Source organism: Molothrus aeneus, chromosome Z (assembly GCF_037042795.1).
Source record: "Molothrus aeneus isolate 106 chromosome Z, BPBGC_Maene_1.0, whole genome shotgun sequence".
Taxonomy (NCBI): domain Eukaryota; kingdom Metazoa; phylum Chordata; class Aves; order Passeriformes; family Icteridae; genus Molothrus; species Molothrus aeneus.
This window is the reverse complement of record NC_089680.1, coordinates 38,758,968-38,772,105: the sequence shown is the minus strand read 5'-3', so window position 1 is coordinate 38,772,105 and position 13,138 is coordinate 38,758,968. Positions and strand designations below refer to the sequence as shown.

The 13,138-nt window shown below is 35.3% G+C and overlaps 1 protein-coding gene across 1 annotated transcript in view; it reads left to right on the top strand.

Moving 5' to 3' along the window:
• NDUFS4 (NADH:ubiquinone oxidoreductase subunit S4) overlaps window positions 1-7,543 on the top strand; it is a 47,787-nt gene extending 40,244 nt beyond the window's left edge. Inside the window, exons 4-5 of the mRNA XM_066569050.1 lie at window positions 2,977-3,050; window positions 7,335-7,543. Of these exons, the coding sequence (XP_066425147.1) occupies window positions 2,977-3,050; window positions 7,335-7,438 (178 nt within the window). The 3' untranslated portion in view covers window positions 7,439-7,543. The remainder of the gene's footprint in view (window positions 1-2,976; window positions 3,051-7,334) is intronic.
• The last annotated feature ends 5,595 nt before the right edge of the window (window positions 7,544-13,138 follow it).

Below are 13,138 nucleotides of genomic sequence, written 5' to 3'. Positions count from 1 at the left end.
TAGCTAAATATACTGTATTTTGGAAATGTAATTACAACTTGTATGCATCTAATTCTTAATTTTTTTTCTTCATATGAATAAAGTACCTACATTTCACAGTGTGGTTAGAATTCCTGTTGACTCGGAGAACTATATCAGCAATTCCTCTGACAATATTGTAATTTTGATTTGGAGCTGTCTCAGAGGCATATTCAGAATAGTTAATGATTAGACATAAACTAAAATCAACCACTAGAGATTATTTTTCAAACTTCAGAAAGAGTAGGATGTGTACTGAGTATATCTGGCTGCTACCATATTAGCACTTATCAAATATCACAAAATTTTATGAAAAAAACTGTAAAACCTTAAACATGAAATAATTTCAGGAAGCATTTTTTAAGATGTATTAACATTCCAAATCCAGTCACAAAAATTATTTTTTTTATATATAACATAAATGTATCCAGAAATTTAGTTCAAAGTAACTCTGAAATTAAGTCTTCCTGTTGCATTGATTTATCCTAAAAATTTGAGAAGGCTCTACGTATGTTTTTATTTTGGGGTAGGGAAAGGAATTTCTCATGGGTAAGCAGGCTCCAGGTAAGATAAAAAAAAAGTGCTCCATTGAGAATCAATGCTAGTAGGCTAAAGGTTTTGTAAATTAGTTTGTATCCATTCATTTTTAAGGCATGCTTGTAAAAACTGTTAGTGTACTAACTCTAGTAACTTTAGTGTTACCATTCGACACCCAAAAATACCTAAGAAGAGTTTCTTCCCTTGAGATTTAATTTCTGCAAAGAACACCTCATAGACAGTTTTCCATTTACTTCTGAATAATGTAATGGGATTAGTGGGTAAGAGCTCTCTAGGATCTACGTGTTAAAGCCCTTTCTTCACTGAACTCAATATACTTGTGTATTTTCTACTTAAAGACCTGTAGGTCTTTCCTATATTTCTGTCATTTTGCAGTCTTATTTGGGGCTGGAGTTTTTTTGCACTTGTTGTTTCTTGGCTATTTCAGCTTTTTTAAAGTGAAAATTATGCAGTTACAGATCTAAGTAAAATGGACCCATGGCATGTTTTTTTTTTTTTGTAATTGGGATATTTCATTATGAGAATGTCTAAATACATTTCTTTGATACACCTTTTAATATAAAACTGTAAATGAAAAAATGTGGGAAGTGTGAAGTTTTCGTTGTATGAGATCTCATAGGAGAACAAAACATGGAATCCTAATTTTCAGTGATTGATAGAACAAATGGGGGTAGGCATGGGAAATTCTGCAACACTGGTACTGCTGACACTATCAGGATGACATGCTGGACATCTTGAAATCCAGTTTTCTCACACAGATAGCTCATTTATGGAAATAAATCAGAAATCTGTTTAGATTGAATGAAAGATGATTACACATTAAACAGAACTAATAATTTCTGCACAATTCTCATTTCCCAACTGCCTCTGTCCTGGAAGGCTTTTGCTGTATTTGCAGTTCTGAACAGGCACTGGTCCCTCACCACACTTCAGACCTAAAGCTTCTTTGTTCCTTTTTAGCAGTGTTGAAAAGATTTTTCCAGCCCCAATTATGGAAGAGAATAACAATAAGCAGAAGTTGTCACAATATTGCAGTGTACTGGGGCCACTTAGTTCTCCACTGGTCATGTCATCAACTAATTCTTAGTTTTCTTAATTCACTTAGATGCTGCTATAAGAGAAATCTTTAAATATCTTTAAGAGAACCTATCCACAGTGGCTTGCAAAAGTGTAATTTCTGTCTTTATCCTAGGTTTGTTTGTTTGTTCGTTTGTTGTGTGGTTTTTGTTTATTTGTTTCTGATTTTTTTATTGGGGAATATATTGGATATATAGTGAATTCCATTTTTCCATGTGTACATCAGATAAAATTACACTGTTGTCTTTGCTGGAAGCGAGATTCCCCCTTTTCCCCTCCCCCTTCTCCAGTCACAGGCTTTGCCCTTTATTGTAGAGAGTTCAGTGTATCTTCAGTCTTTTCTCTTCATTTATCCTTCTAGCTTCAAAGAGAGAACAGTTGAGAGGCAGCTCCTTCAATAGTTTGTTGCAATTTGGTCTTGTCTTTCCAGTTGTCTCCCAGGCTCATAGGCAGTGTGAGCCTATGTGCTGTGTTGTCACAGGGAAGTTTTATCTGTCTTTGTGTTGCTACAACCAGTATCTAATTTCTTTAAGAGTTAGAACTCTTCTTTTTTTTTTTCCCCATTCTTTGTCGTTGTTTGTAAATTGAGCTTTTATAGCAGCAAATAAGGCAATTTTGTGTTTTTACTGAGAATTTAATTTGTTTCAAAAACCTTTATGGTACTTCATTCATGCAATTGAGGAATAGCTGGTCATCTAAAACTAACCACTATGTAATTATTTAGCTAGCAGTTTGCATTTTGGAGCTTCATTTTCAGTTGTGGTCTGTGATCTGCTTGCTGTGTAGAAATGACTTGTGGGGGTCATGTGACCTCTGCTAAAGCAGTACTCTCAATATTTTTTTAATATACTTTTCACTTTCTGGTTTATTCCTTCTCTACTCACTTTAGTATTCTGTTCTTTTCTGTCCAAGGTTATTCTTCGCCTAGCAATTCTACAGACACTTGGTCTCCTTGAAATATTCAGAATTACCTTAGACCTCCTGATCTTACAAAAAAAAAGGGATTTTGCAGATTTAAACTAAAGAGTCTCGCAGACCACTTACTATAACCTCAGCAAGTGATTAGACATGTGTGTCTAACAACCCAATTAATATTTGCAAGTAGCTGTGAGGGAAGTCTAATGCACTGAAAGAGTAAAACAATACTTTGCCAAAAGTAAGTGTTGACCCTGAAGATAGTTTTTAGAAGTCTGTTGAATAGTTTTATGAGTTGGCATACTACTGTGAGCTGTGTAATACAGTATTTGATTTAACATTTGAGATTCAGATACAATTTTTTTCTATTTCCAATATGCCTAAAAATTGTCATCTGTTTACTTACAGAGCTGATCCCTTATCCAACATGGTTCTTACTTTCTCTACTAAAGAAGATGCCATTGCTTTTGCTGAAAAAAATGGTATGTATTGTATGTATGGGCTATGAGAGGTTCATCCTTCCATAGGCAATCTTGATCTCAAAGTATTAACAACAGAAGAAGTACATGATAAAGTACCTTCCCTCTGTTCTGCAGAGTTGGTAGACTAGTGTTCTACACGGGGAGGAGGAAAATGAGAAGGGAGGATATTTCCAGGGGTGCTGAAGGCATTGAATTTAGACTTTCCACTGTCTAGAAAGATGTTTCAGCCATTATTATTATTAAAATATAATATTAATGTTAAAATTCTTTTGCAACTGTCTCTGTTTTGAATGAGAACTGAATCAGACCTTGCTCAAGTCTTGGAGGAAAGTTAATACTTCAGGTGTATCCCAGGCTTGGTGTTCCAGCTGCATGGTGGTGTGATCTTTGCCTGAAGGTTTAACATGAGCATCTCAGTTCTTACTAAGGAAAACTGTCAGAGGTCCTGTGAATGCTTGATAATCAAAAAACCAAAATTAAATGACTACCAAGTAAGCATGTTGGACTTCATTTTTGGCTATATTTTAGCATAGATTTATTGTAAAAGAAACCCAAGAGGATCATCAAATCCAACTCACTGCTCCTCACATGACTACCTAAAAGGAAACTGTATTACTAAAAGCGTCACCCAGATGCTGAGCTCTGAGAAACTTAGTGTTCTGGTCACTTCCCTGGGAAGCCTGTTCCCATGACCACACTCTCTCTGTGAATAAGGTTTTCCTATTGTTGAGTCTGGCCTTGCCCAGAAGCAGTTTCATTCTATTCTTCGTGTCCTGTCACTGGTCACCAGAGGGGAGATCAGCACATCCCCTCGCTGCTCCCCATGAGGAACCTGTAAATTTAGGATGTTACGCCTAACTCTGCTCAGCATTAGAGTCTAAACACAGACGCTTGGTGATTATTCTTATTTGTGAATAAGACAGTAGAAAAGCCAGTATAATTACTTAATAATTTTTAAGGCAATGTTATATCACAGGGAATGTATCTGTAAACTTAGTTAGGCTTGTATTTCCTGACAGAATGATGGTACCACAAACAGTACCCATATTCTCAGCCTTTTGAATATTCAGCAGTCCTTTTTTCTGTTAGCATGAATTTTTTGCTGCTCTCTTTTCTTTTTCTTCTTTTCTTCTTTTAAATCAACTCCATTTTCCTTAAAAAGTTAAGCTTGATGCTTAGTCCCTGTGGATGTGAAGGTGATTAATTACATTGAGATAAAGCCAGGAATAATGCACATGAAGTGTAAGGTTCTTCAGAAGTCTTCCCTGTTGTGTGCAGCTTTCAACTATATTTAGTCTGGGGTAAATAGTAAAGTTCCTTGGTCAGACCAAATTATGCAAAGTTATTAGAGGTTGATATTATGCATTACAAACATGGTAAGTCCATTAGCCTGTACATCTAAGAAACTAAACCATTTAAAGTTCAATTTACTTGCACATTTTAATAGTAAAAGGTAGAATATAATTTGTCTGTTCCTCTTTAAATGGAAAATTTTTTGGCTTAGTAGTACTAATTTTATTGAAAAATAGGTTCTATTATCTATCTATTAAGAAGTGGATAGGATCACATTTGCATTGGATTACCTATGCAATTTTATTAGTGTATTTTACTGTTTTATGAACAAATGAAATTTGGGAGAATTTGGCACCTATGCTTCTGTATTGTTCATATTATTTCTTGAACAATTCAGCATATAGGAAAAAAAAATTAATGTAATGACCTGCTTATATCATCTCTTTATAGATGTTACGTTTTGTCTTTTCAAAATGCAGACTAAGTAAAATGCATTTGTTCAGTGTAGAAAGTTTATGCCTTCCCCGAGTTAGAAATTACTCCATTGTGCATGAAACCAATGAAACTAAGGCTATGACTTGGTATTAATATTAGTAGTTCAATATTCACTTAGCTTGCACTCTTAATTTTACCATAATTAAGATGCACTGTACTTTTCTGTAGATACTGGCTTGCCTAACTCTTAATTTCATTTTTTATTTATGTGTATGATATGTGCATAGTATTTTCTGTAGTCATAGCTTCAATATCATGTGTAGCTAGAAATACAGATTTTACATTATTTAGTTCTGCTTTTTAAGAGACATTAGAAATTTAGGCACACATTTACACTGGAAGTTAGCTTCATAACCAAGATAGTATTGAGACATAGCTAAGTCTAGGAACACAAATAACTACCTCTCCCTGTTGCTCCTGTGTGAACCGCACAAATTTTCCATGAAAAAATTCCTTAAGAACCTGGAATGTAATTTCTGAAAATTCTAGGTATTACAGGTTATTTTGGTACAGTTAGTAAACTTAAGAGTTCTTTCTCACCTAACAACTTAAGGAGATTTCTTTCTGCCTGCCCCATCTGATGTGTTTTCTAATGTTGGAGTAGCAGCACTGGATACAGTAGCAGGAGACATTGCTGTCCAAAATTACAGCTGAGGATGGTCTGAGTTCTAGGCAAGGAGGTAACATTTGGAAGAAATGAAAAATTCTGACTGTTGACCTAATTTTTTTGCCCTGTCTGAATCACTGAAGCAATTGTTTAAAAACGTACAGCTTAAGTAACAAGGCTGGAGAGTTTTTCTACTCCACAGTAACCTTTAGTCAGGTGGTGAGGGTGTTCTTCCGGAGAAGGTGAAATCTGCTTTCTGTCTACTTGGCTTATATGGCAGGGCTCTGGACAAGAGTCACTTCCCCCAGCATTCTGGTGTTTTTATAAAAGTGACCTCTGCTCTCTGTTGTGAGCACCTCAAAATGCTGGTCTGAAAGAGTCTGTTCCAAAGTGTGGAATCTAATCACGAATGGTGGCTTCTTGCAGTCATTAGTTAGATGTAACTGACTTTATGCATTTTGGCTATCTGTGGCAGTGCAAGTCATTGTGCTGGCAGTTGCAAATCTCTTTTAGAGGCACTCGGCCCCTCTCCATCTGGTGTATAAAAAGATGAAGCAATACCTTGGGGCTGTAGATTCCATTCCAGCAGCCAAGTGTCTCAATGTTAGGTGTTACAATGTTGAATGTTGCAACACTGAAGCCCGTCTCTGGATCTAGTTCTGGCTGTTTACTCAAGCTTATATTTTTTAATCAGAACAGGAGGCAAAAGCCAGTGTTTTCACAGATGGAAAGAATATGTTTTTAAAGTCCTTGTTCAGTGTTTCTTACAGAGAATAGTTAACTTGGAAATTAACACTGGTTGAGACTGATAGATATGAAGAAAATGTTTGTGTGACGTTTGTGAATACGCAAAATTGATGCAGCGACGTGACAACTTGTGTATCTTACAGAATTTTTTGATGTGTAGCTGTATCTTGACTGTTTACTGCGAGCACCTTAAGTATAAAAATTCAGATAATACGTTAAGAAATTTAAGACTTGCAAGTTTTAGTTTTAAAACCAAGTAAAGTACTGTCTTATGAGTATCACTTAAAACTGCATATTTAACCACTTCTGGCTTCAACAGAAGTATCTCAACTTTGAGTGAAATATTGCAGCTAAAGAGACCAAACTTCGGAATACTGAGTGCTGCCCTGGCAACTTTCCAGGCACCTGGAGACTGCAATCAATTTGCATTTTGATTTACATAAACACTAATGTCTCCACCTCCTCTTTTCTGACATTTTTAAGCATTTCTCTTGCTTAACTATCACATAATTTACTTGTCTTCTATCACTTCATTCCCTTTTCTTTTTACTCCTAATTTTTTATGTTCTTATAAAAAATGTTAAGTATTAAAGTCCTTTAAAATGTTAAGTATTAAACTCCTTTCTAATGTTGAACTTTTTTCTTTGCTTTTTAGTTTTTTTGGTCCTCTGTCCCACCCTTCTTTTTTATCAGCTTTCCAAGGTCTCCATTGTCTCTTAGCCTTTGAGAATGAGCTTTTGTATGTTATTTTATGGCATATGTTTTCTTACCTTTTTCTTTTCCTGTGCCAACATGCACAGAGCCTTAGTGCTCCTGTGTGCTGTGGAATTGTGGAGCCCATGAACTTACAGGACAGTCAATCTTCCCTATTGAGCTTTTCATTGATGACTGTCAGATTTTTTTTGCATGGAGGTCTGTAGTATGGTCAAGTCTTGCCATCTCACAGAATGGTCATTTGCCACATTTATGGCATTTTATTATTCTCTGTTGCCAACGAGAAAGGAACAGATTAGTGGGTGCCTACCTTGAAAAAAAACATATTAAAGTTAAAGCCTTTAAGTTGGATCTGCTATATATTGTATGCTGAGGATATAATTCTTGTTCTTTCTTGTCTCACCCTGCCATTACCCCTTAACCTCTAGGCTGGAGTTATGATGTTGAAGAGAAGAAGATGCCAAAACCTAAATCCAAGTCTTATGGTGCAAATTTTTCTTGGAACAAAAGAACAAGAGTGTCTACAAAATAGGTTGGCATTGGGTGTGTGACTGTGAATAAAGACAGCTGTGCTGTATTTATAGTCCATGTATAATACATCTCTTAATCTCCTAATAAATTTGACCTTTAAACTACAGATGCATCTTGTGATGTCTATTTAAAATGGTTTTCATGTCTCCAATTGAACCTGTTACAAACTTCCCTATAAATAGAGGAGATTTGAAGTGTTCATACTTCTAAAAACTTGCTGTACATTCCTATCAAAAGGAATGTTTGAAATCAGCTGCAACTTTAGAGGTTATGATTGATCTTTGATGGTAATTTTATATCGACTATCCTGTTTAAACTTCTGAAGTTTAATAAGTTCAGTAAGCTTTGCAGAGACAAAGTCTTTCAATAAAAGCTGTGGTTTTTTCTTTCTATACAAGACAGTGTTGGCAGTTGAAGAGCAAAGGGTGGGTATAACTCAAGACTCTTCTGTATAGATGTGTATTATATAACTCCTTTCTGCTGAAATTAATACTGTCATTATTCCAAAAGCATTCATGACTGGAATAGAAACCACTGGGTTTTGTTTTGCTTATGGAGCAGGTATAGTCTGAAAGATTAAGATTGTAGTTGTTTTTCTGTGATGTTCTTGAGAAGTGAAACTAAGCCAGTTAAACATTCACAAATGAAGTCAGAATACTTGAGTGCCTCACACAGTATCAGCATATACTAATTACATAATTACAGTTCTGGGTATTTTATTGCTGGTTACATGTTTATCTGAATTGAGGTTTCCTGTTGCTTAACAGGAGATGTGGGTGATAGCATCTCAGCCTTTACAGCAAGTATATATTGTACGCTCAATTTGTCTTAAATGGTATTCAATTATTAGTTTTAAAAATGCATAATGTTATATTTGAAATCTTTGTTTATATATATTTGGCTGTTGCTTTATTTGCTTTAACTTAACAAGTTATGGCATTGGCACATGATCAGTAAAACGTTTTACAAATAGGGGGGTTGTACACCTTTTTGCTATGCAGCTGAAAGTTTTATCCCAGCTGTCACAAAAGATGCAGTTGAAACAGCTCTCTCCACATAGACCTAAGTAATGGTGTGAGTGCTGTGTTAGATTTTAATGAAAAGAAGGCATAAAACTATCTTGTATTGCCTAGGTTTTATTATTATATTGTGTATTCCTGTTTCAGTTTTAACCAGCTCCCTATGTGCTGCCTAGCATTTGTGTAAGGCATTGGTTCTGACCCAGTTTCAGCACAATCAACCAGTTGGAGGAAGTTGCTATTTTCCTATCACAGACAAAAACTGTTATTCCAATTCATCTTCTATTGAATTTTGAATGCTGCATTTTGCAGTGGAGCCTGAAGTTCTCCAGGAATGCTAAAGTGCACCAAACTGGAATCTTAGCAGCCAGAATCTACTGCATCTGTTTGTATTCCAGCTCAGCTTATTATGCTTATCTTACAAAGAAGACAGTAAAAGCAAAAGCCATTCATTGGAGTGTTTTTCTTCTGTTTTTTTCAAGTAAAGAGCAGCAAGTTCTTAATTTAATGATCTTCAAGCTTTATCAGATTATCAAAGTGAGAAATCCACACAGCTTGGTTTTTGAAATTACATGGTCTGTGGAATTGACTGATAAGTGTTAGATACCTAACATTATCTTTGGACACCTAATTAATGAAATTGCTGTCTGTTAATTTATACTTCTCATAACTAAAACCAGTTTCACATAAAGCACAGTTTCTTATTTCTTTGTTTCTCCTGGAAAGATAGTGTAAATACTTAAAAGGAGAATTTGATAGATCCCCTTTTAAGGAAGAAATTTTTTGTTTCTTTGTTTATGATTGTGTATAATTCGTGCCACCTTGAAGTCTTTAAGTTGTGTTTGAGCTCTGATCTTCTTTTCCTTTGATCATTTTCCTAGGACTTGGATATTTTGATCTTATTGCATAGTTTAAGAATGACAATGGTGACAGTGGGAATAGAATTGATTGTAGTCACTTCAGTCTTCAAACCTGAGAAGTAGTACTGAGGCCAGTACTACAGAGTACAAGTACTGAGCTTGGAAAGGATCAGTTGCAACAAGAATATATTTTAGAGATCAGAAGTTCTATTAGATACTAAAGTTCTTTACTCTTTCATTAATTTACAAAATTATTACAACTCTAGGCTGGAACTGAAATTGTACATGATCTGGCTGTCTTTAGTTAAGTACCTTCTGAAGTGAATATTTGATAGGTGAACTCCAGCTTCTATTCTACTCCGCAGTGTGTTGGGATAAGTAAAATTGCTCCTGAACTTTGAATATGTCAAAAGGCACAACAAGTAAACTACCATAATTGGTCATTTATGATGAATGAGATTAGCAGTTCATCTGAAGGAGAATTAGAATGTTGAATGAGATTACAAATTCATTTTGGTGGCTGTGCTGCATCTAAGCTTTTAATGGGAGGAATATTTGAAACCTGTGAAAGTAAAAAAAATCATTACTCAGTAAAGAAAAAGTGTAAAGCTCACAAGTAGACTGAATATGTTCTTTACCCAGTGGGATTTGTTTGCAGGTCACATGTCTTGCCACCTCACATGGCAATAGCAAAAGAATGTTAAAGAATTACTAGGCAGTTGCAGTATTGCAGAGTAATTACCACAGGATGTTACATTTACATTCTTTCACTGAGCTGTTTAGAAATTGAGGTGTTTTCATTCCAGTTTTGTAGCTTCCATTATTGTGGAAAGCTCTATGCGAAGAGTGGGCTGATCTGAAGTATTTTTACGCTTTGGCTTCGGTAGTTATGTTGTGCGAAGTACTGGAGGCAGTATGCTGCTGCTAGAGACAAAGTCCTTTCCCATTTCTAGCAAATTGTTCCACAGAGCCGCCAGTTTTCTGAAAAAGGCTTATTATCTGTCATTGCTGTCTCAGCCAGCATATCATAATGAGTTTTGGATTATTCCTGTCAAGTCTTGGTGAAAGTTCCTTCTTAAAAGAAACAAGAGACATCACAATATCTTTCCTCCCATATGCTACTACTTTTTACTCCCATCAACTCTACAGGGTATGTGGTATATAAAAGGGGGTGCAAAGTAGTTTGGAATTGGTATTAAAATGTTGATTTCAGTGGATGTAAAATAATGATTCTTCACATTCATGTTCATCATTAGGGAAGGTAAAAAGGTTCCTGTCATGAATGCCTCCTGCACAGAAAAAGTGAATTTAACACCTTTTAGGACAAGTTGATTAGAATAAGTACAAATAAGTTGATTAGAATAGGACCATAGTCTTGAAGTAACTGAAATTTGAAACTGTGTACCTATAACTTATGGTTTAAATATTTTTCTTGAAAGTCTCATCTGAATAACAGGTGACATATTTTGGGGTTTTTTGTTTATTGGGTTTTCTTTCATTCCTCCCTACATCTCGAAAAACTCTAAAAATAATTATTTTCACATTCTTCATTGTAGTTAGTGATTATGGGGCAGGGTGATTTGAGTAGTTCATTTGGATTTACAGAGGGTTTTCAGAAAAGTCTTGCAAAGTTACAGAGAAGCAACACACCTGAAGATGTAAGTATCTTTTTTTGAGGAGCAAATCTCTAACATGGAGGAGAGAGGATTGAGGATTAGTATGGGTGGCCTCTAAAATCACAAGTAATCCAGGGAAAACGATATAATTCACTGGCTTCTAAACAGGCACATCAATAATCTCATGAGAATAAGTGTGTTTTCACATAGCAGATTTTGAAATTCATTGGGAATTTTTTGACTACCAAAACTAGCTTTACATTAGATTCAATACAAGAAATGCATGCTATAAAAATCTGCATTAAATATAAAATAGTATCCTGTTTAGTAAAATCCCTGACCTAAACACTGCTGGAGCTAGGAAAGTATCCTAGAGTATCCTGATCCTTGGAGTATCCCTGTTTTTATCAGCCACTGCCGAAGCTGGGTTTGTTCAGGTGTCTATCCTGATCTGGCTCAGAATGGCTATTTGTACTGTTTGCCAGTATGGTGTTCCAACATGGTATGCTATTGTGTTTTGTCAGTGTTTTGTGATAATTAAATAAATCCCTTATAGTGAAGAAGTGACCACAAACAGTTCCCACTTTGAACAACATTCATTGTTGACCATCATGATCTTTAGTGATCATCAAATTTCTTAAAACTGATACCTACATGTAACCAAATTCCACTGATTCAAGAGTATTCTCTAGGACTTCAGAAATACTTAAATGAAGGGTACATATACAGTTTTCCTCCTAAAACATTCTGGTAAAACAATGGCTAGTCTTGATAAATAACTACAATTATTCTTAAAAATATGTCCCTTAGAAGAAGTGAAGAAAACTGTTTATTCTGGTACTGTGCCTATAAATACTGGAAGATATTTTAATTTCTCTGTTATTAGGTAGAGAAAATGAGAAAATTCTTATCATGTCTATCAAGTAAAGCAGTTGTCTTCTGGCATGCCTTGGTTGTCTGTTACAGGAATATGTATGCAAAGTTGTAGTCAGTCTACTGAGATGATTTCTATAATTGAATGCAAGCTTGTCATTGCTGCCTTCTTCCTTAACCAGCTAAGGGAAGTTAAACATCAAACTGAGAAGTACTGTAAATTTAAAACCAGGACACACTTCTTATTACATACAGTCCCTAATAAATTCTGTGCTTATTCCTGCATCTTTTTTTTGATCAGTTCTTGGATGCTTCACTATTTTTGTTTACATGATCCAGTGTTGCTGCTAAATAGTTCTGTCAAAATTAGTCTGCTTACGAATGAAATTTATTTTTGCTTTCTTACCCTTTCCCCCACCTGACCACTTTTATTGCTTCACCTGGGATGTCTGCACAGAGCTTGAGAAAATATTTCTGAGTATGACTGGAGAAATGCTACAGTGCTCTTAACATTTCAGAATATCTTGTTCATTACTCTGTTGCATGGAACATTCAGGTTTTAGCTTTCCAGTGTTGCATTTTTTGTCTTTCCAGTTTATTATTGGGATATGATAGCAACATTCCTTTACCAGTCAACACCCCAAAGTACAGCATTCAGACATGTAAAATACCCAATTTCTACAACAGGCATAAAATTTTATCACAATCTAAGGAGCTTCACAGAGACACTACAAAATAAACTACTAAATGCGGGAGGGAGGAAGGAGTAATTTCTGATTTCTAATTCTAATTCTAATCAAACTGCTGTTTGCAGTTATGCATAAAACAAAACTGGATTAAAAGATATGTGTGCCTCAGAATACTGAACCACAGCATCGAGAATGCACAGTAAATGAATTCCCCAGGCTGCACTTGCAAAGGTGCAATAACTACCTAAGTAAAATAATTTTTTAAAAATTACTTAAAATAACTAGGCTATAAAAAAGCAAAAGTTGCTACTGTTAATATAATCCAAATTTTAAAAATAACAGTAAATTGGAAACTTTGCTCCAGCCCATCACTGTAATTTGGAGTAAAATTGCTAATCCACAATCTTAGAGTATCTGTTTTAAGATGAGGTGAAGTGAGAATTGCCCACCTGTTCACAACATGAGGAAATTTACACACATTCAGAATATGAGGAACTTCTGGGTTCCTTTAGTAGCTGGTGGATTTAGATTAATTTAGCTGGTGCAGAAATCTGAAGAGGTAAAATGCATGGAGCTATAGAAATACCTTCTTGTCTATTGCCATGGGTGTGATGTGAATGAATGTTAAAAGTGCATGTCTCAAA